Source organism: Puntigrus tetrazona, chromosome 4, assembly GCF_018831695.1.
Source record: "Puntigrus tetrazona isolate hp1 chromosome 4, ASM1883169v1, whole genome shotgun sequence".
Taxonomy (NCBI): domain Eukaryota; kingdom Metazoa; phylum Chordata; class Actinopteri; order Cypriniformes; family Cyprinidae; genus Puntigrus; species Puntigrus tetrazona.
The window spans coordinates 27,993,204-28,018,208 of record NC_056702.1 but is presented as its reverse complement, the minus strand read 5'-3'; the positions used below and the strand labels follow the sequence as shown (position 1 = coordinate 28,018,208).

Genomic DNA, 25,005 nt, shown 5'->3' with positions numbered 1-25,005 from the left:
AGAAAATAGAAGGGAGTTTTTCTTTTTTGTGTGTGCCTGCGCACCTTTAGAAAGTAAACTTTCATGAGTTGAAAATGACATTTGGTAGGTCGGAAAAAAATGATGTGATTTTCCTAAAATGCATGCGTATCCACTAATATCAATGTTATACGTTACGCATTTACTGCAAAATTACCGTAAGAAATATTTTGGGAAACAAATTTGCGTCTCATGACGCAAAATGCATTGTTTTGAAATGAAAAGAAATGCCTTTTTCGTCTTGATGAGGATCATTTTATTGCATTTTGGTGTATAGAAAAACAAACAATATTTTTAGTTGCATCATTTCACAATTATAGATTTATTACAAACATAAATATATTTTGCATTATATTTATATTTTTTTCTCACATCACATCAGTTTCTCTTGCCACAAAAAAAGTATATTATCTTTCAGAAAACTTTATTTATTTACGTGTAATATTTATATTTAATAAATATCAACTTTATTTATATTAATTATTAGAATTGTTTTCATTTTTGCCGTTGTGGTAGGAATGACGGCACGGCCGTTGTATAAGTTAGATTTTTACAGATGTGAAAATGACTTTTTGGTAATGATTAATTTTAAATAATTAAAGCACGATAAGCAATGTTTCCAATGCAGGTTTAACGTGCCTCAAAAACAACACTGAGATCTGTTACACCGTGCAAACATACCTATAGCTTACTTTCTATTTAAAATAAAATAAATAAATGTAAATGTGGTCTCCGTTGAAGATCTGAGATGATCAACATCACAGCACTGAAACGGTCCTAATTAAAGCTGTTAATGATCTCAGATCTACAGAAGTGGACTGGCCTCTCAGGCACACAGTTTTTAATTGGTTTAGATCCTATCTGTCCAGCAGAAAGTTCTTTGTTACTTCATAAGAGCACTGACTAATTAAAACTGATATAGCATGTGAAGTCCCTCAAGCAATGTTCAGCATTTTTACAACATTTACCAAAAATAAAGATCGAGATGAACCTTTAAAGTTTGCATGTTAAGTAGCGTGATGTCAGAATCTCTTGCATTACCTGTAGCCTGTTTAAATAGATAAAGATAGCCTGTTTGAAGGAGTGCTTCACCTATATCAAAATTTGCTGAATGTTTACTCCCCCTCGGGCCATCCAAGATGCAGACGAGTTCGTTTTTTTAATCTGAACAGATTTGGAGACGTTTAGCATAACGTTCCTCTGCAGCGAATGGGTGCCGTCAGAACGAGCCGATAAAAACGTCACAAAGACCCACATCCAGTACGTCTCGTTAAGTGAAAGGCTGTGTGTTTGGAAGAAACAAATCCATCATTTTAATTTTAAACCATCGTATCCGGCCCAAATAACGCATAACAACACTTCCTCTAGTAAAATAAAAAAGTCCATCCCCTGTTGTCCTCTCACTTCAAAATCCACCAACATATTTGTTTAGAACTGTTTGTAATCTGTGCATAGATTACTTTTTTCACCGGTGAAAGTACTCATGTTTTAAGCTGGAAGCAACAGTCTTAATGACGGATTTGTTTCTTACAAACGTGCATCTTTTCGCTTCAGATGTTAACAGGTGGGCAGGAGTCGCGTGGATTACTTGTGGATTAATGTGATGTTTTTATCAGCTGTTTGGACTCTCGTTCTGACGGTACCCATTGACTTCAGCGGTGAGTAAGCGATGTAATGCTGAATTACTCCAAATCTGTTCACATGAAGAATCTTAAATGGCCTGAGAAAGAGGATTTTTTGGGGGCAAAATGTTAGGGTGAACTACTCCATTGACGTACAGAAATAATATGTGACAAGGAAGTCGGATTAGTGAGTTCCTTAGTCTGAGGAAGTGTTTATAATGTGCATAAAAGATATACTCTATTCCAGTTAATGTTTAACTCTATTTTTATGAACCTCGAGCATGGCAAATCAAACGCCATCCTGCAGAGCATATTTCTCAACTAAATTGGATTCATATCCAGAACCCGATATCCCATTTTAATGTTTTAGTTCAGAGTACATTTCTGCAGTTAATATCAGAAAACCCCTAAACATGAGAGAGTTGAAAATGACTAGATATTGAAGCAGCGAGAAAAGAGAATGAACTCTTAACAGGGAACACTGGTGTTCAAAGGCTTTGAGTCCTTCCTGTGAAATTCAGCAGATAATCGTTGAGATGATCCAGTATGTCTTGTATTAAGGAACAAGGAACATCCCTTGACGTTTTTTTAGTGTCTCTTTCATGCTATTGAATTACAGGGATGTTGTATTTCCCCCCTGCTGGAAATGTAATGCTCCCGCTGCGGGTCAGTCGCTGCTCGCTAAGGTTTTAAGGTCCTGTTACATCCATGTGGTGGAAACGTGAGTGATAATCTTTATGCGACTCTTTGTACCGGCTTCTCTGCTCAAAGCCGTAGGGGTTATATTCTGCACTTTTGTATCATTTGATTTAATGTATTTGGTCTCGTAATGTGTCCCGTTCGCTAAAGTTGCACGTGGGATTCCATTTGGATCTTTTGCTTTTTCAAAGTCTGCAAAAATAGAATCCTATGAAGGAATTTCTATATTCGTAACGCATTACAAATGACGTAATCAGCTTACTTAACGCATTACTTTTAAATTGACGAGAAAATATCTTTTGAAAAAAACTTTTTCCAAAAAAACTTTTTCAAAAAAAGAAGCTCTAGTTATTATGCTTTCCCATTTATCGACTGGCAGGTTTTCTGTGCCCATGTTGAGCGAGATCAGAAGGTCTTTTCTTATTCCTTGTTCTTCGGTATTCTACTGTAAAGACACGAATGTACTTTTCTTTCAGCTTAAGGTCTATTCGTTACACTTATTACGTTTGCAATAAATATAACTTCTTATATTAAAAACAAACAATCAGTCCCTGCTCATGTTTAAAAAGTAACGCAAAAGTAACATTACTTTCCATAAAGAGTAATGTAAATAGTTACTTTTTTAAGGAGGTGTTTTGAGCTTCATTCTCCTGTTTCTGGAAGAAATGCTTTTTTTTATAAAATTTATAAAAAAGTTTATTAAATTGATGATAGAAAGTGACCGTAAATACATTTATAATATTAGAATAAAATTATATTTCAAATAAATGCCAACAAGAATCTTGATTTCACTAAGTTAAGGGAGACATCCGAGTTTTCTTACTGTGTGTAAAGTATGCACTGTAATTTGTAAACAAGAAATATTGTAGTACCTTTTACAAGAAAATGCAGTTTCAGTCTTCCTACCTGAAAATGTCATCTTTAGTTCAATTTGTTACTTGCACTTGAACGTCTTTCTTTTGCTTCTTTACTTCTTTACACTGGTAAGGCACATGCACAGTTATTGTTGCACCTGACCTTACTGAATACTTTACAGAGTATGTAAAGGAACCCCTAGGTGTTCAGGTTTCACTTGAATATGCATGTGTAGTGGTTTCCCTTTCAGAAGCAAAAACTATTGAAAAGCTCATTAAAATTAATCATGCAACGTTATAGATAGATAGATAGATAGATAGATAGATAGATAGATAGATAGATAGATAGATAGATAGACAGACAGACTGATAGATAGATAGATAGATAGATAGACAGACAGACAGACTGATAGATAGATAGATAGATAGATAGATAGATAGATAGATAGATAGATAGATAGACAGACAGACAGATAGATAGATAGATAGATAGATAGATAGATAGATAGATAGATAGATAGATAGATAGACAGACAGACTGATAGATAGATAGATAGATAGATAGATAGACAGACAGACAGACTGATAGATAGATAGATAGACAGACAGACAGACAGACTGATAGATAGATAGATAGATAGATAGATAGATAGATAGATAGATAGATAGATAGATAGATAGATAGATAGATAGATAGATAGATAGATAGATAGATAGATAGATAGACAGACAGAAAGACTGATAGATAGATAGATAGATAGATAGATAGATAGATAGATAGACAGACAGACTGCTAGATAGATAGATAGATAGATAGATAGATAGATAGATAGATAGATAGATAGATAGATAGATAGACAGACAGAAAGACTGATAGATCGATAGATAGATAGATAGATAGATAGATAGATAGATAGATAGATAGATAGATAGATAGATAGACAGACAGACAGACTGATAGATAGATAGACAGACAGAAAGACTGATAGATAGATAGATAGATAGATAGATAGATAGATAGATAGATAGATAGATAGATAGATAGATAGATAAAGGAGATAAATGAGCACTTATCAGGATCTTTGAAAGTATGTGAAATATTAGAATCTTGAAAATACATCCAAGAGTTTACACACTGGTCTTTTATTGTGGCGACATTTCCACGCCTTTTCCACATGAAATGAACTTTGACTGGTTGTTTGATATCAAACGATCTCGTGGCCTTGGCCAGTGAACTCTTCCATGTATCCCAGCGTTCATCCGTCTGAATGCCAGTCGTTGAATGCCCTCATAATGTAGATTTGAGTAAACGTTCTGTGTGAACGGGGAATCCAGCTTTCCTCTGCGAATGCTAGGATATGTCTCCATATTGAGCTATTTTAGCACAAAAGAGCAAAGAGAATTGAGTTTTTCCCTTTTAAATTGGTTTAGAATCTAATACGAGCGAATCAGCTTTATCACGATTATATAATGCTTTCTAATGGCTGGTATAAACGCATTAGTGTGTGGATGTTTTCTTAGGTGTCCTGTAACTCTATCAGAATGTTTTCTACTGTAACGTTAGACCTAAACCTCACTGCATTTACGGACAGGTTTTACGCCGACAGATGTTCGATCACACCGCCAGGCAACTCAGCTCTCTGAATAAATTTTCACCTCGTATCCATCACTGCATCTTTTGTCGTAACAGTCCGTCGTGGTTGGCGTTTCTCTCGACTTCCTGTCTAAGTGCTGGAGCGAGGAGTGCAGGTGACTTTGTAATTCGAGTCCTGGCGTGAGGTGACTCACGGTATCATCAGCCGCGCTCCAGGAGTCTGGCAAAACCTCGCCGGCTCCCGCAGATCCTCCTGCCAAGCTCCTGTCGTGAATTCGATTTTCCCAACCCTGCTGAGAAGCTGAAAATATGTGAACGTGTACAGATGTTTCTATCAGCACGGCTCTGTCAAACTGAGAGGCTTTTGAACACAAACCTGCGTTTAATTGCCATTTAACATGGGCTTTTCTTCTGAAGCAACTTGCTATGCGCTAATTGAAAGGACAATTCGTTTAGCCTTGGTATTTATAATCAGCGTGAAAACAAAATCGACCTTGTTTGCTTTCTTAATACATCTTGTTGTGAGGGATTCATTGGCGCAAGATAGACCGAAGTGTTGGTGTTTGCAGTCGTTTATTAAAATGCATTAATGACATCATGAATGCATGGTATTTTTCCGAAACCTCTTTTCATGATACAATTAATTCATGATGGATAATATCGAAGTCCATTACGCATTGTTCTGCTCGTCGATGAAGCGGGTTATGGACACCATTTTTACGGTGATGTTTGGCTTGTTTACAAGGTTAAAATGATTTTTCTGTTCAGCTCAGTGTATTTATTAATATTTTAAATTAGCTTTTTTTAAAAAAATATTTTCTCTTTTTTGTAAGTTTTTAATTTCAGTTGTTACCAAGGCAAAAAATTGAAACACAGAGAAAATACAATTTAAAAAACTACAATTTGCAAACAAAAAACGGATACTTTTTTTTATTGCCTATGAATACTGGAAGTATCAATATGACATACGAACGCATATTGAGACCATTTATTTTATTTATTTTTAAAAAAGTAGTACAATTTTAACATTGTGAAAAATTATTACAATTGAAAAGTTTTCTATTGTAATACACAACTGACTGACTAGCTGTTATTTTAGAATTAGTGTTTTTATGTGCGTTTGTCATTTTTATTAGTTTATTATTCTTTAATGTAGCTTCAATGAAGCTTTATATAAAATGCCGAAAAAAGTTTTTTAGTTAACAATAACAGTAATGATTCGTTAGATATTTAATCAGTCCAAGGTTTAAACTGCTGGTCAACTAGTCAATTGGAATATATATATATATATATATATATTGTTTCTTTGGGGTTTTTTGTCATTCTGGCAACCCCGTCATTCTGGGGCATCATTAGAACATTATAGTTTGACATTTGCTGCTACATGTAATGAAGTTTATCTTATGCTTAGATCCTCACACACACGCGCACACACACACACACACACACACACACACACATTCACATGACGTACTCTCGCTGGCGGACTCTCGAATACAAATCCGCCTTGACACTCGCATAGTAAAGGCGAAGTACAGCAGCGCGTCGCCGGAAGTCAAACAGCAGCTGACAGGTCTGCTGGTGCTGCAGTGTTCAGTGTCAAGTGTCCTAAATACAGCAAAGACCCTTAGGTTTGTCTGCTGTGTGTGTGTGTGTGTGTGTGTGTGTGTGTGTGTGTCCTTATCACAGGTCTTGTAACACCAGAACAATGGCGACGTTGTAAACAGGTAGTGTCTGATGAACAAAACAGACTGAGATCTTCTGGAAGCATTAATCATCATCAGAGACGTTGTCTTCTGCAGGAAGTGAGTTGTGGAGAAAGAGATATATTACGTCGAATCAGACAGACCTTGGCCTTCTTCAGGACAATGGTCAAAAAATAGAGACTTCCCGTCTTTTCCTCGCAGTTCTTTATTTTAGACCTTTCCGCTGGATTTTGTCCCTCACATCCAGAAAAAAACCTGCTCTCAGAATATTTTTAAAGCATAGCTTTTTAAAATATTTATGAATTAATTAATTTATTTCATTTGGTTAAAAACATTAAATATGCAGAGATAATACATTTATGTTTAGTAATCAGGCATGTGACAAATCAAATAAAATATAATACAATTATTACTATTATTATTTTAATTTTACAGTATTATCATTTATTAGTTTAGTTTTTTTAAATGTAAATATTAATTATATAAAATTATTATTAGTAGTAGTAATAGCAGTATTAATTCAAATTATTAAAAAAATCTTTAAATGTTTTTATTAATTTATATAATAATAACTTATTATTAGTAGTAGTATTATGGGAGAAAAACAAAATTTCGAAAAACATTCTTTTTTTAATTCCATTATAGAAAAACTGCAGAACATGTAATACATGTTGTAAAATAAAATGAATATATATTATTTCTTTTTATTTTCATCTATAGCTTGAGGTTGTGGGATCATCCAACTGCAGGCGTGTCCGAGAAACCTGTTTGAAAGAATTTTTATAACATTTTAAATATTTTTTTTTTCTTTCCTTCTCCAAATAAATTACCCACTTTACCTTTAAACCGGCCAGTTTTCCTCAAGATTTGATGCCAGGAATTTGTCCAGTGCATGTCACTTTTAACAAAATCAGGGCTCATGTAAATTACTCTGAAATTACTCCGCTGTCGCTAATAAATTACTGCACAGCAGCGCTTCTGAATGATTTTCATTAGATATGCTGCGAATTTACTCTTGACAAAGACATGCTATAAAGTCACTCTATATGCATATTCACAAAATATGCACAGCTCAACTCTAAATTAAAAGTTTCGGCTTGGCCCCAGAGCCTTTAGAAATGAAATGTCAGTTTGTTCTGATTAGTATGGTTTTGAAGAGTTCGAGAGCGTTTTTGCTCAGATCCCTGAATTAAAAAAAAAAAATACTTGGGACCCTGTATGCAACATTTCAGCTCATTTTTGTGATGAAAGCACTCAAGTGTAATTTTCTCCTTCTCCGCTGCCGTCCTGATCACATGTGCCAGTCACTATAAATACTCAAAGCTCACTGTATTCTCTGTCTGCGCTCTTCAACCAGATATTACAGTCATTTTTTTCTTTTTATTTTGTGGAGCGCTAAAAGAAACGAAAAAGAACGTTCATGCCACACTTTATTATATAGGAGTAGCTCGCTTGCTGAAGATCAAGATTATTGCGGATTTTCGCTCACCGGTGGATCCTCTGCAGTGAATGGGTGCCGTCAGAATAAAAGTTCAGACAGCTGATAAAAACATCACTACGATCCACACCACTCCAGTCCGAAAGGTAATGTCTTGTGATGAGAAAAGCAGTGCGTTTGCAAGAAACAAATCCATCACTGAGATGCTTTCAACGATCTGAATTAAGAGAGAAATACGCACACCGTTACAAGCTCCAAACGAAGATGTCAGTGTATTTAGGAATTGTTCTTATGGATTATCGTGTTTAGTAAACCTAAAATGCGTTATTAATGGATTTACTTCTTACACACAGTAGTTTGGATTATCATTGTGGATTATCGTTCCGACGGCACCCATTCACTTACTTATCCAAATCCGTTCTGATGAAGAAACAAACTCATCCACGTCTCGAATGATTTATGCGTTTGTTCCTTTGAAGCTAGAAAACGGACAGTAGCTTTCATATCAAATTGAAATAATCAAACCTTTTCGTTTTTGGTAATTTGAAGTAAAATTCAGCGGAATAAGGGAGACACAATACACACACACCATCTTAAGCCTTGTTAACCCAGAAAACTTTTTTTAATTAATCAGTGCATGCATAATTAATGGGTTTTTAATGCCTACTAGGATAAATGTTTTCGCAATGTAGTGGCCGCTCATTATTTTAGGACATCTTCCTCTTTTCTTCAGGTTTGAGGGGGTTTTTTGGACTGCTGGACTGGCAGAGACGCGGGTTTCGGTGTATAGCTGTATGTTGATGTGATTAACGAGCGTTGAAAATGCAGGGCACGCGGCGTCGTAACAGCAGTTAGCAAATCCCCCGTATGCCGCGTGGAACTGAGGGACAGAGGCAAACTGTACTCATACTTGAATGTTTTAGAAAGAGAAACTGAAGACAAGAAAAGGGCAGGGGCAAGATGTAGGAGAGAATACTAAACAGACGCTCCTTTTTAAGATCCTGGATTCTGTTTAATCGAAATAGAAGGAAAGCAACACACGCACGCACACAAAAAAAAGGAAAAATAAGATCTTGTAAGATGCGGAACCGTAAGGAAGTAGTTCAAAGAGGTAAAATGGATTAGTCACTGCTTTTATGAAGGAAATTGTGTCTTTTCTTGTTTCATTTTTTGATGATACGCTCTTGCAAGTGTTTTTATATTCTTATTAAAATTCAGCTCCTCGTCTGCGTTTCTGCATCACTAATACAAGAGAGAGAGAGAGAGAGCGTCTGATTTTACTTTGAGTTATTTTTGCGCATTAGGATATGAAGATATTGACAGTCGGATATGGAAATGTTCTTTCTGTCACACTGTTTTATAAAAGGTCAAGGAGGCATCATAAAAGTCAATGAGTTGTAACTGCTGGAAAATGTATGTAATGTCTTCTATAGTGCATTATTTTAGTGGCGGTTTATTTATTTTTTTTAAAAAACCCGTTATGAATGGCAGGTAGTTATTTTAGTGTTATTGATGTAGAAGCTGTATGATTTAATAGTAAATATTAATGAAACAATACGTTTTAATATTTATATTTTAATCTGTTAATAATCATTGCATGTTTCCAATCACTTGTCGTGATTGTTTTCAGCGTTAATAATGTAAAACTAAATGCTGTAATATTTCATAAAAATGTGTACATTTTTGAAATATTTTTCAGTTGTTAATTAATATAAAAGCTATGTGCTGTAACAGTAAATGATCAAATAATACATTTATTTATATGGTGTTATTAATGTACAAACGATATGCTTTGGCGTTAAATATCAGAGTTAAATAATATATTTGTTTTCAGTGTTGTTAATGCGAAATACATGCTTTAATAAATATTATATTACACAATATCTAAGCAAATGATATAATTTAATAAAAACTATTATCGTGTTATTATATTCATGTAAAAATTGTATCCTTTAAAAAAAAAAAAATTACGATTATGCATTTGATTTTCATAAAAAATACAAAATTAAAAATGGCAAAAAATGTAATTCATCAACACATTCTTGGAGATTTATTTCAATAGTTAAGATAACATAATGCAACATTTTAAAGGTACGAATACGGCACATCTCCTCACTGTTCGTTTACAAGGCTGGTGACATTCTTGTGAATGTGTTTTCTGAAATGAAAGCCGAGTGTTAAGTTCAGGGCTCAGAGGTGTTTTCGTTCTGAAGTGAGGTCAGACGAAGGTGTCATCTTTATCCATCATGCCCTCGCCTCCAGTCATAGTCACGGGTGTTTATGGTCACGAACGACGCAGACATTAAAAACATGAAGCTGCGTCGAAAGCGACTCTCGAGACTCTCAGTCCTTGAGAATATAAACTCTGGGTCCCATCAAACTGCTCCGCTCAGACGGTGAACTACAAATGAAGCATTGAAATTCCACTTTGGGGAAGCTACTATGATTTGTGCGATCGTTCTATGCAGTAGTTTTATAAATAGCATTGCCTGCTCACTATTTTTAAGTCCCAGTGGTGCTTTTCTCTCTAAACTGGTGCATGCTGTCACTTCACATTGCAGATCACCGCATTCATGCTGCATCCCTCCTGTTCTCTATGCAGTCCGTGACTTTTCTCTGTGTTTTATCACAGGTTGAATTAAGGCTGGACAGTGGTGATGTCACTGCAAAGTAAGTTCAATCCTTTAGGAATCGACGTTTTTCATGTTTTCCAGTTTTTTCTTCGTGTATTCTCTTAAACGTCTGAGACCGCCTCTGAAAATGTTTCGCAATTTAATGTGGATTCATACGAGTACAAATTAATAAATTATATTACCAGCATAAAACATGAAGTGAATAAAATTAGCATAAATCTTAATGTCACGGTAGTACATTTTTTAGAGCATGAGCTGCACGTAAAAACATTGATTTCACAAGGCCAGTGTCACTAATTTGCCTGTTAGTGACTTGATAATAAAAAAGTATTAAATAAGTATTTATTAATTAATAATATTAAATAGTAAAGAAACAAACAGTGAAGTAAAATTTAAGAATTTACTCCATAATGTTTTATAGTTTGATTAATGTTGTAATTTATATATATGTACATACACACACAAACAGTTTAATGAAACTAATAATATGTAAATAATAATGTTGTTATTATGATCATTATTATTTTCAAAAATTTATGTAACTATTTATTGGCTATTTTAACCATATAATTATTTCAAAGTGTCAATTATATATATTTTGAATATTATATTATTTTACATTTAGCCTTAAATATAATATACATTATATATATATATATATATATATATATATATATATATATATATATATATATATATATATAATTTATATTTTGTATTTTTTAGCAGTTCATTTAATTGTATCATTATTATGTATAGTATTTGAATACATTTACTATATACTATTATGATATATATATATATTATATATATATATATAAAAATACGATATAATTACACTGAATAGAAAACATTATATAGAAATATGTTATTTGTATTCTATAGAAAATATATGAAGCTAACATCCTACAAATTTTAATTAGCAAATTATTATCTATGAAAACACATCTGCTGACTCTATTTAAAGCGAAGCTCTAAGCCCTTGTCAAACATTTGCTAATATTGGCGCTCATCTCCTGCAGTGAGCGAGGCAGAGGGGGCTGTGAAGGTGGAGGAGTGGCAGCAGACGTTTTACACATCAGACTCGGGCATTCAGTCCGGAGCCACCACCATTCGAGACGAGGACGAGTCTGAGATCAGCAAGAAGTACAGCGTCAGTGCCAGCGCTGGCGAGAGCGCCACAGGTAACGTTCTCTCCAAAGGTCTCCATTCGCCTCTCCTCAACATTTTGATGAATTATATGACCCGAGGGCCTCCGAAATTTCACATTAGAGTCAGTGGCACTGAACCCCTCTGCAAGGGCTGCGTCGTTCTGCTGGACTCGTGCAACGTTCACAATGTGTTTTTTTGTTTTTTTTTGCTTTCTTAGACATAAAAAGCGTGCCGTCTATGAGCGTGCATTAAAGGGATAGTTCACCCCAAAATAAAAATGTGCTGTTAATTTGCTCACTTTCGGGCAGACTAAGATGTAGGTGACTTTCTGTGTGCTGTTGAACAGCGAAGATGAGTTTTGGTTGAAACTGTGGTCCTTGGTAGTTAGTAGAAAAAAGGTCAAAAAAGCAAATGCAGGCAAAACAAAATTAATACCTGCTGAAATACTGAGGTCATATGAAGCGAAATGATCAGTCTGTGCAGAAACTCAACATTATTTACAACATGATTACCTGCAATCCAGTCCTCAGGTCTGGAGTAACGTCCGGTTCACAAACGAATCATTCTTTTGAATCGTTTTGTTTTGATGAACTACTTGAAACAGTTCACTAACTTCAGTTCCGAATCTTGAGCAGCGCTGCTCTTTGCTTTATTTATATAATTGCGTATACGTGATGTCATTGAACAAGTTCATAGAAGTGAACTATCTGAAAGAATCGCTTCGCCAAAGAGAATCGTATTTCTCAGTTGGCCTGAGGCTCTGGATTAAAGGTAATAATGTTGTGAATAATGTTCCAGACCAATCGTTTCGCTTTACAAGACCTTAATAATACAACCAGGAGCCACTGATATTTATTTTGTGTTCCCTGATATACTTTTTTTCTTCTTTAAAAACCAATAGCCATTGAATTACATTATATGAATCACCAAGAACCACAGTTACAGCTAAAAGTCTTCTTTATTGTTCAACATCTTTGATGGTCTTATGGTGAGTTTCCACTGTTCTCCACTGCACCACGGCTCAGAGAGTCTTGCTGCTTTATCCCTACATGATGCATATTAAATACACCTGTGGTTTTCCCATTATTCTTTGTTGTCATGGTGCATGTCGTCACTTGTAAATGTCTGGGGATTTTAAAATAGATTCTTCGCTATGGCAGCAAAAGTGCGTTCGCGTAGTTCGGAAGAAAGCTGCAAATTTATCGTCCGCCCAGAGCCAGTGACATTTAGAAACTCATCCCAACACTCAGTTCAGTAGATTCACATTTTATGGTTTGAACATTATTGCTATCACAACAGAACCTCTGAAGACCCCTTTCCGACGCTTCCGATGCTTCCAGCATGGATTGCACTTTATTCGGGGAGTCACGTTATTCCCACCTCTGCTTTTCTGGTGTCAATCTATTCTGTTATTAAATGTGCCCTGAACCACGTCTGTACTGCATCACTCTGCAAAATATAGCGTGATTCAGCGTGGGTTATACAATTATGGCATCCAAAATCAAATTGAAAAGCCACTATAAAGTCTGAGCTCTTATAAATGGTAAAATAGCCTGTAAGTGTACATCTGTGACTGCACATCGATTCTATATTTATTCAGTCTACTTAGTCTATTAGTCTATATATCGCAAATATTAGGGACAGTCAAACATTAAAAGATATAATTAATATAATAATAATATTAATAATGGAAGAAGTGATACATTTAGTATCTAATACTAAATATAATTGCATTATTGTTATTATTATTATTATTATTATGTCAAGTTGGAGCATATTTCTGAGCCACACTGTTAAATTTTTTAAGGTTTTTGTCATAAAAATAGCACACAAAAAATGTATTTGTGCTGTCAATTGTGATTAATCACATACAAAATAAAAGTCTTTGTTTAGATAATATATGAGTGTTTACTGTGTATATTATATATATATGCATATGCATTTAAGAAAAGTTTATATATTTAAATATTAAATATATTATGTAAAATCTAAAAATACAAACAAATACATTTTCAAAATATATACTGTTTTGTGCGTATTTATATTTACATAATAAACAAACACATTACACATTTATACACAAACAAAAACTTTTATTTTGTATGCGATGACTTGATCGACAACACTCATTTTTATTTTTATCCAGTTTTTCTGTTTGCAGGTTACCTTTTCATAGCAAATCAGAAAGTTACATCACTTATCATGTTGCCTTTATTTATATAACTCTATATACGATAGAGGCTGCTTCAAAGCAGCTTCACAGTCTTAAATAGGACAGTTAAAGAATCAGTGATTCATTATAAATATTTGTTTTATTAAACAGTCTGAGTTCTCCTCAGCTATAAAGCAGCTCTGCAGGTAGTTGTGCCATTCAGTTCAGTTCATGTTGCTTCTCAGTAGTATCAGTGCTGTCGAATCAATGATATTATTGAGTATTAAGTGTTAAAATGGTTGTAATGCATCACCCTGAGGCGCTTGTTGGCTTAATGCAGTCCTTTCTTAATCTGCGCTCAGATATCGAGGCTCAGTACAGTCTAACTCGAGCTCAGAGAGTACGCGCGGCCATGTTCCCCGAGACGCTGGTGGAGGGAGAGACGGTGCTCACCACGCAGAGCAATCCAGACCAGCCCACCAATGTCCAGAGACTGGCTGAACCCTCGCAGCTCCTCAAAACAGCCATCGTCCACCTCATCAACTATCAGGATGACGCTGAGCTGGCCACCCGCGCCGTACCAGAGCTCACCAAACTGCTGGCCGACGAGGACCAGGTACCGTTGACAAATTAAAATACGTACAAGCATCTTTTTTGATTAAAATCAAAGGCCTAAGACCAAGGGGACCGAGGTCTACCAAACAAGCCCGGCTTATTTCAGTTAGTCTGACTTATTTTGAACCAAATCAAAATGAAATCAAGTTTGCCAAATGGCTTTTTCGTTAAACTTGTTTTATGAAACAGGATCCAGAAACTGGGATATAAGAGCTGAGCCGATATCTTAGATTTGGAGTGAAGTACAAAAGATTGGACTTCCTGTCATTCTCAAAGAATTAAGATGGGGAGTGCTTGCGATAATATGAGATGAATCGTTACGCAAGATGGGAAATAATCTCACAGGGTGAACTAGAAACGTAGCAGGAGAAAGAGGGAATGAAGTGAAATAATAACGATATGATGTGAAAAACAACTTTAGGATATGATCTATTTTCCAAGTTAAATTACTGGCTGCCGAGAGCTTGCAACCATTGTAAGTCTAAAAACATTTAGAAACCACATTTCTCAGTTTTTCTATTCATGCCGTGTGAATACTTTTGCATATTTTTGCATGTTTTTGCATATTAACACTTTACAGTTTCTTTTTTCGAGAACACATTTTCCAATTCTGTATACATTGAGCAATTTTAATACCGTGATGAGTCACCACTTGGGAAATATAGTTCTTTACCTCCGCTTCACCCAAAAATGATAATTTACTGAATATTTAGTCGCTACCCAAGATGCAGATGCAACATTAAAACCCTTACTCAGCAATGGATCCTCTGCAGTGAATGGGTGCCGTCAGTATGAGAGTCCAAACAGCTGATAAAAACCTCATAGTAATACACTTGTAATCCACACCACTCCAGTCCATCAGTTCACATCTTGACAAATAAGAAACAAATCCATCATAATGAAGTCCTCTGTTCAAAATATGACTTTCTTGACTCTCATTCCATCCACTTGGCACCCATTTACTGCAGAGGATCCATTGCTGCATTGTTGCCAAGTTTTCCCTCAGAACTGGGCTACTTTAACACTGCAGCCTCTGATTGTTTTTGAAGCGTGTGATTTTGGGGGTTAGAGTTGGGCAAGTTCTGAGCAGCAATTGGGCAGGTTTTGTTGTGAAAATCTGGCAACCCTGCATGGCTAAACAGATGATGTATTTTTTTGTAATTTAATGTTACTTTGTCATTCAGTGTAACAACATTTTTTACAAAAAGTTACACAACATGCTTATTCTGACTTGTACATACTCAAATATATAAAAGAATAAGGAAGCATATTAAATTTTGTTGTGTTTTAAATTAAAAAAACTTACTGACAAATGGATAAAACCTAGGATAGTGGCAAATTAAAATAAATCATAAAATTACAACTAATTAGTATTTGAGGTGAAAGTAATTCATGTTTTAATGTGTCATAAATAAATATGCCTGACAAGATTGTTAAACGGAATGACATTTTAGTGGGTAAATTTAGTAAATCAGGGAAAAATGTATCATATTTATTTTTGGCTCAGAAAAACAAAAACAAAATTGCAATTAAATCAAACAGAAAACTTTTAGATTTTTTGGGAAAAACAACAACAATTTAAAGCACTTAATATTTTTATGGTTAAACCGTTTTTGTCACATCGACTGAAATGTCACTTAAGCCCGTCTGGTTCTCGTCTCTCAGGCTTACTGCACATCAAAGTTTATTTATGCAAGGTTTTCTTTTCCCTATGCAGGTGGTGGTAAACAAGGCAGCTCTGATTGTGAACCAGCTTACACGGAAGGAGGCGTCTCGCCGCGTGCTCATGCAGTCTCCTCAGATGGTGTCGGCTGTGGTGAGGGCCATGCAGAACACCGGAGACCTGGAGACGGCGCGCTGCGCTGCCAGCGTCCTGCACAGCCTCTCCCACCAGCGCGAGGGACTGCTAGCCATCTTCAAATCAGGCGGCATCCCCGCGCTAGTGCGCATGCTCAGGTCAGTACACGCCTGAGGAGCTCGTGTGTAGTGTTTTACATCTACAATGCGACATATTTGATATGCATGTTGGTGTTTGCTGGCAGAACGTCTCTCGTAAGCTGCTGTAACTTTTGGGTAATAAACAGAACTACGCACTAGGGTTGGGTATTTTCCGATAACGGTGGCAAATTGGTGCTTTTAAAACGGTTACTGTGCCTAAATGGTGCCTGAACCGATACTTATTAAATTAAAAAAACGTAATAAATGATTTCCTCAAAAAGGATGGATTGGACATTAGCACTATAACATATCGGTTTCATTCATACGTGACACCAGAGGGCGCCCATGCACAAAAAACGTATATCATATATCCAGATATCCATATATTCAGAGAAGTAGCTAAACTCTGTGAAGAGCAAACAGAAGATATAAAGTTTTGAATGATAAAACAAAGGCAAGAAGCACTCGGCTGCAACAATGCATCGTTTATCACTGTTACTCTGATCTGAGTATTTTTTAAAGTAGCCTATGGAACATATTTTCTGCTTCTGTGAAAAAAAAGCAACATCAGATCACAAAAGGAAGCATTTGACTGGTATTGTGGAGTAAAAATGTTATAATAATCTATTTTGCTGGTCAACAGGTTTATAAATGTGCAAACAAGGGAAGTTTCGCTTTAGGCATTTTAATTGAAGCTTTTAATTTCTCTTAACTTAGCTAGTTAACGGAAGGCCATCTGCTTTTAAGCAATTTTGCTGAAAATAAATATGTAAAATACAAAAATGTATAGAAATAAATTAGAAATGTCACAAAAATATTAATGCATTTAATTTATTTCATATTGCTAAATGATTAAATAATTAAATGAAGAAAACAGTAAACATTTCGACTAGATTTTGGCATTATATCTACTTCACAAAAATAGCTGTTTGCTTCAAATGATCTTTTTATGTAAAATGATAAATATTAAAGCCATTTCAGAGAATTTAATATCAAAGGCTAATAAATGTGATATTTGTATCTCTGAAAATGAAGATACGCGGTGTTGACTTATGTATCTGTGATATTAGATAAATGATGAACGACAGATGCCTTGCTGGTCTAATGCTTTCATGTTTTAATTAGTCCCTTGACTGTACATGGACAGACAAATGGTTTCGGTTGAATAGCGGCGAACGTTTGATGGGCGTTCGCAGTTCCTATGAGAGCCCTTTAAGGACCGGCGCTAGATCATCGCCAAACCAGCACTAACCAGCCTGGACCGGCGTGGAAAATCACGCTGGTTTTAAGACGGGTCGGCGGGGAAGCCGTAATCCTTCCGTCTCTGGTCCGGTCAACCTGTCGTTTTCTTCCCCCGTCGTATTAAGCTTGCTTAGCTCTTCTCTGGTTGCCGTGCACATTCATTTGCGCTAACCTCCGGCGCATTCTGATGAACGCTGTGACTAAGCAGTGCTAAAGCGGGACAGCGTGTCCGTTTTCTGTGTATGGAAGCGTCCGCTGCACTGCGAGGGCTGTATTTTAGAGATATATTTGGACTCTGATGGGAAATTTGCTCTGTCAGAAAGCCCATTTGCAGCAGATGTTGTGATAATAGAGTAGAGCGGGATCTTTATGACCATGCATCCAGGGCCGCCGCAACTTTGACACGGTATCACCATATTAAGTTACAGGGACAGTCTGCCTGCTGCAGTCTGTAGTTAAATGTCTTGCTCAAGGATGATATCTTAAAGATTGCTGCGTGGGGCCGCTTTGATAGCAGTCTAGATGTTTAAAGGTGGCGTGTGTGATATTTCTGGTGTGAAAACACTCTTTTATGTTCCGGTTTAATATGCACAGACGAATTTGAAGGCTGTAGCTCTGCATCCTGATCAATGATGGCAGGACTGTGCGTTTCTCTGCTAGTTCTCTAATTGTCTAAATAATATAGTGCTTTTCCCGTCGCTTATTCATTTTTCAAACTGAGGTCTGGAACACTGGGGGAAATCCTGTGCAAAGAATAGCAACAAATGCATTTTGACATTATGAAAAATAGTTTTGGATTAATTATTGTAGAATAATTTCTATAATAACGATATACAATGTAGATATTTATATAGTTATTATTTATTCGAATAATAAATCATATATTTATTTTATTCATATTTATTCCTGTTTATCTCGTGAAAATTTTACATTTGTGTTTAATAATAATAATAATAATAATAATCTGCATAATTGTATTAATAATAATGTTATTTATATGTTATTAATACAATTCTGTCAATAGAAAAGAAATATCTCCTTCCCCGAAAGCAAAAATAGAGAAATTTCTGTTCTATGTAAAATAATTATTTTTATATTTTAATAAATTTAATAATAAATATTGGTCCGTCTTTATATATTAGGTGGCCTTACAATTAAATTATTTATAATAATTATTTATAATAGTTTATTATAAATAATAAAATTATTTATAATAGTTTGCCTTATAAAAGGCAAACTATACTTAATTAACTAAGTAGACAGTAAATATTTTCTAGATGATATTTTAATAGCTTGTTTTTAGCAACATATGACGTGAAAGCTAACGAAAGCTTCTGTTTTATGAACTGTGTCTCTCACACAGGGATTCTGGGTGTTAATAGCGGTCTGATTTAGAAAACGTTATAAAGACTTTATTCTCTCTTCAGTTCCCCTATGGAGTCAGTGCTGTTCTACGCCATTACCACGTTACACAACCTGTTACTGCACCAGGAGGGAGCCAAGATGGCGGTGCGTCTGGCCGATGGACTGCAACGGATGGTCCCTCTTCTGAAAAAGAGCAACCCTAAGTTCCTGGCCATCACCACAGACTGCCTGCAGCTGCTGTCTTACGGCAATCAGGAGAGCAAGGTATCATCACTAGCCATAGAGACTCACAGAGTGCTTGCATAGAGTATATTTTTATACGCGCTGTCTTTCTCTTTTCACAGTTGATCATCCTTGCAAATGGAGGGCCTGAAAGTTTGGTGTTCATTATGAGAAACTATAACTACGAGAAGCTCCTGTGGACCACCAGCAGAGTCCTGAAGGTGCTTTCTGTCTGTCCAAGCAACAAGCCGGCTATTGTTGATGCTGGTGAGTGAATGTTTTTGCCTTTGTTTTTTATTCTTAGACCCTAGAGGAATATTCTTATCTCTTTTCTTTAACTCCCAAGCACTGTTCTCTTGGGCGTTTTTGTATCATTTCCCTTTAACGTCACAATCTTCTTTGTCTGAGAATATTTTTTCCCACTTTGGTGAATTTATTTGCTTGACATTTACAGTCATTCATGATGATCACATTAAGTATTTCTGAGATTGCTGCAGATGACTTGTTTGTCATGTAACCAAACTATAAAAAAAAGATTTGAATCATAATACACTTTGGGGTTGGTAAGATGTTTTTGAAAGAATTGTCTCAAGCTCATTAAGGCTGCATTTATTCTGATCAAAAAATACGATATTGTTCTGAAATATTTTTTTTACAATTAAGCCGTTTTGAATATAAGTAATTCATTCCTGTGGCACGAAGAATTGTCAGCATCCTCACTCCAGTCTTCAGTGTCATTGATCTGAATAAAAGCATTATTTAAAATAAAATAAAAAAATAACCTGAACCCTGAAATTTGAATGCAAATCAACTGATGATTCAGCTTTCTGAGCATGACCAGAAATCACTAGAAAATGGCTGTAACTTTTCTTCTTTATTACTGTTCCATGACTAATATTTTCAGGTTTTTCTGACCGTGAAAGACAGTGTAGAGTGCCAAATTTTTTGGAGGAGAGAAGGGAAATGGGATTGAGACACATTACAAGCAAAGTTTTAGTCTGCATCATTTTACGCGAACGTCAGGACTTGACATATCAGCAAGTCAGTGTGTTAAATCGCTATATTAGAGTCCCAGGATTACATGATTTTCCATTAAAATTAATATTACAGGTGCGGTTGAAAAGCCCACCTTTATCAAACCCACCACTTATACCGTCGCTGTATGGATGTTACTTTATTAACGCTGACCTTTCAGCGAATTAATACTTAGATATACAACGACAAAGGTTGCGGTACTAAAATATCTCGCTCTATCGTGCCTGCCAGAGCTGATCTCATAAAAGTCTTCACAGTTATGGCGTCTTCCCATATGAGGTTTCGACGCTCGTCTTCAGAAAGCGCTGAGGATCAGGTAGTTACAACACTGGATGAGAGGCAGTTCTCAAGGATGTCTCCTAATCTCCTTCCCTCTTTTTATCTTCCTAAGCCATGTGGCTTTTAGTTTATCTGCACAGACTCCAAAAGACATTTCTCTCCCTTTGGCAGACAATGGCTAATCCATGGAGAAATACAGCCTTCTTCTTTTTAGAGCAGGTTGTGTAGCCGGATAGTTTTGTCCTTTCTTCTTTTTTTGTGGCTAAGTCTGATAAATATGGACTCTAAGCCTTTTTTCTCTCCATTTGGCAGGAGGTATGCAGGCTCTCGGCCAACATCTCACAGGTTCGAGTCAGCGTCTGACACAGAACTGCCTGTGGACCCTGAGGAATCTCTCTGACGCTGCAACCAAGCAGGTAAAACGAGCTGTTTCAGTCTGTAGACCGTATGTTTGTTACAATGGCGCGCTGGACTTAAAGGTACAGTTCACCTTAAAAATTCAATTTAGTGTTTGTTTACTCGCCCTCAGGCCGTCCAAGATGTAGGTGACGTTTTTCATCAGTAAAGCAGATTTGGTTACACTTTATTTTAAGGTGTCCTTGTTGCAGTGTAATTAAACATTTAAAGGGTTACTCCGACTCTAAATTAAAATTTGGTCATTAATCACTTACGCCAATGCCATTCAAAAATCGCAAAGCTTTTTTGTCTTTGGGACTCCCAGAAAACCAGGAGGCTTTTGACTGTCCCATTGACTACCAAGTAAATTGGCCCAGAAAAGCATAAAGGCATTATCAAAAGCAGTCCATCTGCCATCAGTGGTTCAGTCTGAATTTTATGACGTGTCAAGAATCCTTTTTCCATGCAAAGAAAATAAAAATGTGTCTTTTCTGTGCCTCTCCACATCAGCTCTGTTTTTGGAGAGTATCCACTGGATGCAAACGTTGTATGCTGTTCTATGTATTTACGCTTTGATTTGAACGAAAACAGCGCTTCCTTGTGTAGATTGCAAGAGTTAGAGGGGTAAACTAAAGGTGTTTTAGCTGATTCTAGAAGATGGCTAAGGATTCAGCTGCTCAGAGTTGAGCAGGTCATTCCACCAGGAGGGAACAATTAATGAAAAGGTCAGTGAAAGTGATTTTGTGCCTTTTTGGGATGGTACAATAAAGCCATTTTCACTTGCAGAATGCAAGCTTCTAGAAATCTGAAGTAATTAATTTAAATAAAGGTCCAGAGTAAAAGACTGGATTTTCTCAATCAGGTAGGGTACAAGTGATTTCAAAACATTTCAGCTGGTTTAAATATATTGCATATGTATGCATTTATTTTGTATAGAATGCATTTGGTTGCGGTTACACTGCAGTAAAGCGCTTCATTGCAGTATAACAGTATCTCTTCAGCAGTACAAATAACAGTGCAGAATATTAATAACTGTGACTTTGACTTTCATAAACGTCACAGTATAATGAGAATGCTATTATAATAAAACACTGTGAATTTTTAAAGTTTAATTGCAGTGTTTCTGCACGTTGTTGGTGAAGAACATGTCCACAAAAGGAGTTCATTCAGAGCCACGCAGACACGCTCATGCATTCGGGGGGACCTTTGTGCAGATGGCCTGAAAGCTTTAATATTAACATTATGTTGTATGTGTTAATGTCAGTAGCTAATTATGACTGTTGAATGTCTGACTCTTGGTAATGTACATATGATTAGAAAATTCAGATTTGACTATAAAAATCTTAGCCGTGGACCGTTTGTTGGAACCACAAGCATTTCTGTCTCGGCAAGGTTGAGTTGAAGGTGATGGCCCTTTATCCAGCAAGAAGTATCTGTTAGACAGGTTGGATCCTCAGGATGAAATGAGAGGTAGAGTTGAGCGTCATCAACATTGCAGTGATATGAAAAGCCATGTTTCTGAATGACAGAGCCTGGAAGAGAAGTGGTCCAAGAACTGAGCCCTGAGGCACCCCTTAGTAGTTAACACCTCACCTCTCCAAGATACCTATCCGAGAAATAAGAAACAAAACATTGAAGAGTGTTGACATCTGGTGGTTAACCGTGCCAAAAGCATAATTTTAAGAAGCTACGAGAATACTTTTTGTGTGCAACCGAAATAAAAATAACTTAATTCAACAACTCTTCTCTTCCGTGTCATTCATTTACAAGAGTACCACAATGCATCTGTGCGATGCTGCTCATGCAGGAGTCAGCGCTCTGACTCTCGTGAATGCACAACGAAGATAAACAGAGGTCTTACGGGTTTGGCTTGACACAAGGGGGGAATAATTAAAGACGGAAAGCCTAGTAAACACCCAGAAGATTCCATTAACCGCCTAGTAACTGCCCAGAGCATCCTAGCAACCACCCAAAAGTTGGTGAATGAAAAAAGCTGATTTGTGCTTTACCTTGTTAGTGCTTTTTAAGCAAAATTACCCAAATTATCCTCAAGAGAAAAAGTAGTCAATCATGATCGTATAATGAATGCGAATGTGAAATGCCTTTATGAAGCAGATAATTAGAATATTTGCTTACAAATGAAATAACAATGGCATTTTCGACATTGCATTCAGTTATTAGACGTGCGGAGTGCAATCAGAGCTTGAAAGCCACCAAGCAGCTTTCATGTTAGACTGACAGTTTTTACTCTGTACTTTCTAATGCTTTTATATTTCAGGCGACTTGTGGTTTTCATAATTGTTCCTCACCTCCACACAATTTGTCCCTCATCACTGCTACTCAGAATTCAGTGGCCCAGAAAATGCACAATTAATGATAAACAGGTTATCATTTTTGCCCTTATTATTAAATTCTAGGAACAAAAACAACTATTAGCGGCCACGTCTCTCCTTCTGCTCCCACAGAAAGTGTGTAGAATTTAAATGTGTGCTGAGCATCTGTCTGTCTCTAATCTTTCACAAACTCGCGTTCAGTCTTATCTCTCTTTCACTGCCTTTCCTCTTTCATTTTTTTCTTATCTCAGTCTCCTCCTCCTCTATCACGCCTTTCATTTGTGATAATTAGCGGTTATTACTGTCTGATTCTTAAAATATTGTGTCTTTATGTAAATCTTTTTGCACCGTCACTGATCATTTACGATGTATTCAAAAGGTGAATGATAAAGGGAAAAATTTGGGTTCAGTACAAGTTCGACAGTTTTTGTGGCTTGATGTTGATAACCTTAAAGATGATTCCACTTTTTTCCATCTGGATAACAGTGAAGCTCTTGCAATGCATGTGAATAAAGTTTGCGTGTGTTTTAATAGAACAGCTACAAGATGCAAACAAAATCCATGGTAGCAGAGAAAGAAATTAATACTTTTATTCAGCAATGATGCATTCGGTTAAATCAAAGTAAAGATGCACGTTGATTTCTAAATAAATGCTGTTTTTTTTTTTTTTTTTTTTTTTTTTTTTTCACAAAATGTCACAAAAATGAAAAATAAATAAAACTATGTGGAAGATAAATATAAGGTAAAATTCTTATAAACTTAAAAAAAAAGTAATGACAAATGACAAAAACACAACAAAAATGAACTACAATAAAAATGGAAACTTTTTTTATTTTCATATATTAAAAATATGAATACAAATATAAATTTAAATATATGCAAATAAATACCAAAATATAAAATGCAATAGTAAAAATTTTATTAAATAATATTATATACCTAATCAATGAAGAATATTACAAATAATGAAAATGGAAATTGCAAAAAAATAAAACCGGACTCTTTTTTGTTTGATCTCCACACAGGAAGGTCTGGATGGTCTCCTGCAGATCTTAGTGAGTCAGCTGGGTTCAGACGACGTGAACATGCTGACCTGTGCTACTGGCATCCTGTCAAACCTCACCTGCAACAACGCGCGCAACAAAGCCCTGGTCACCCAGAGCGGCGGGGTGGAGGCGCTCATTCACGCCGTGCTGCGGGCCGGAGAGAAGGAGGACGTGGCCGAGCCGGCCGTCTGCGCCCTGCGTCACCTCACGAGCCGCCACCCTGACGCAGAGCTGGCCCAGAATGCAGTGCGTCTGCACTATGGCATCCCCGCCATCACCAAGCTCTTAGGCCAGCCGCACTATTGGCCTGTGGTAAAGGTCTGTATGTGTTATTTTCTGTGTGTGTGTGTGTGTGTGTGCGCGCGTGTGTGTCTGAAGAGCTGCCAATTTGAAAGTCCTCTCCGCCGTTTAAATTTAAAGGTCAGATTTGAATCGTCTGGGGGCAGTTCTTGCGCGCCTTTGATGTGGAAGAACGCTGAGACTTGCTTCTCGTGTTAAGCTGATTTGCTGCCGGATCTTAGTCATTGAGCAGCACTCCTACGCTCCTCTGGGGCTTCGGCGTAATTTTGAGGACACTAGCTGGAACAATAAAAGAGCCCTCTAGCATCATATGCGAGGAGCCGCTGCCATACACAGACTGAGAGCTGTAAATCCTTGTATCAGGAT

At 36.3% G+C, this 25,005-nt stretch overlaps 1 protein-coding gene across 2 annotated transcripts in view; it reads left to right on the top strand.

The window, feature by feature from the left end:
* The window catches only part of jupb (junction plakoglobin b), a 56,631-nt gene that overhangs the window by 19,492 nt on the left and 12,134 nt on the right, over positions 1–25,005 (top strand). The window contains exons 2-10 of one of the 2 annotated variants that reach the window (XM_043237154.1): positions 1,573–1,676; positions 10,564–10,601; positions 11,587–11,748; positions 14,231–14,484; positions 16,201–16,439; positions 19,091–19,292; positions 19,373–19,517; positions 20,877–20,980; positions 24,319–24,657. In XM_043237154.1, the coding sequence (XP_043093089.1) occupies positions 10,589–10,601; positions 11,587–11,748; positions 14,231–14,484; positions 16,201–16,439; positions 19,091–19,292; positions 19,373–19,517; positions 20,877–20,980; positions 24,319–24,657 (1,458 nt within the window). In that variant the 5' untranslated portion in view covers positions 1,573–1,676; positions 10,564–10,588. The remainder of the gene's footprint in view (positions 1–1,572; positions 1,677–10,563; positions 10,602–11,586; positions 11,749–14,230; positions 14,485–16,200; positions 16,440–19,090; positions 19,293–19,372; positions 19,518–20,876; positions 20,981–24,318; positions 24,658–25,005) is intronic. The other variant, XM_043237153.1, reaches the window with a different exon arrangement.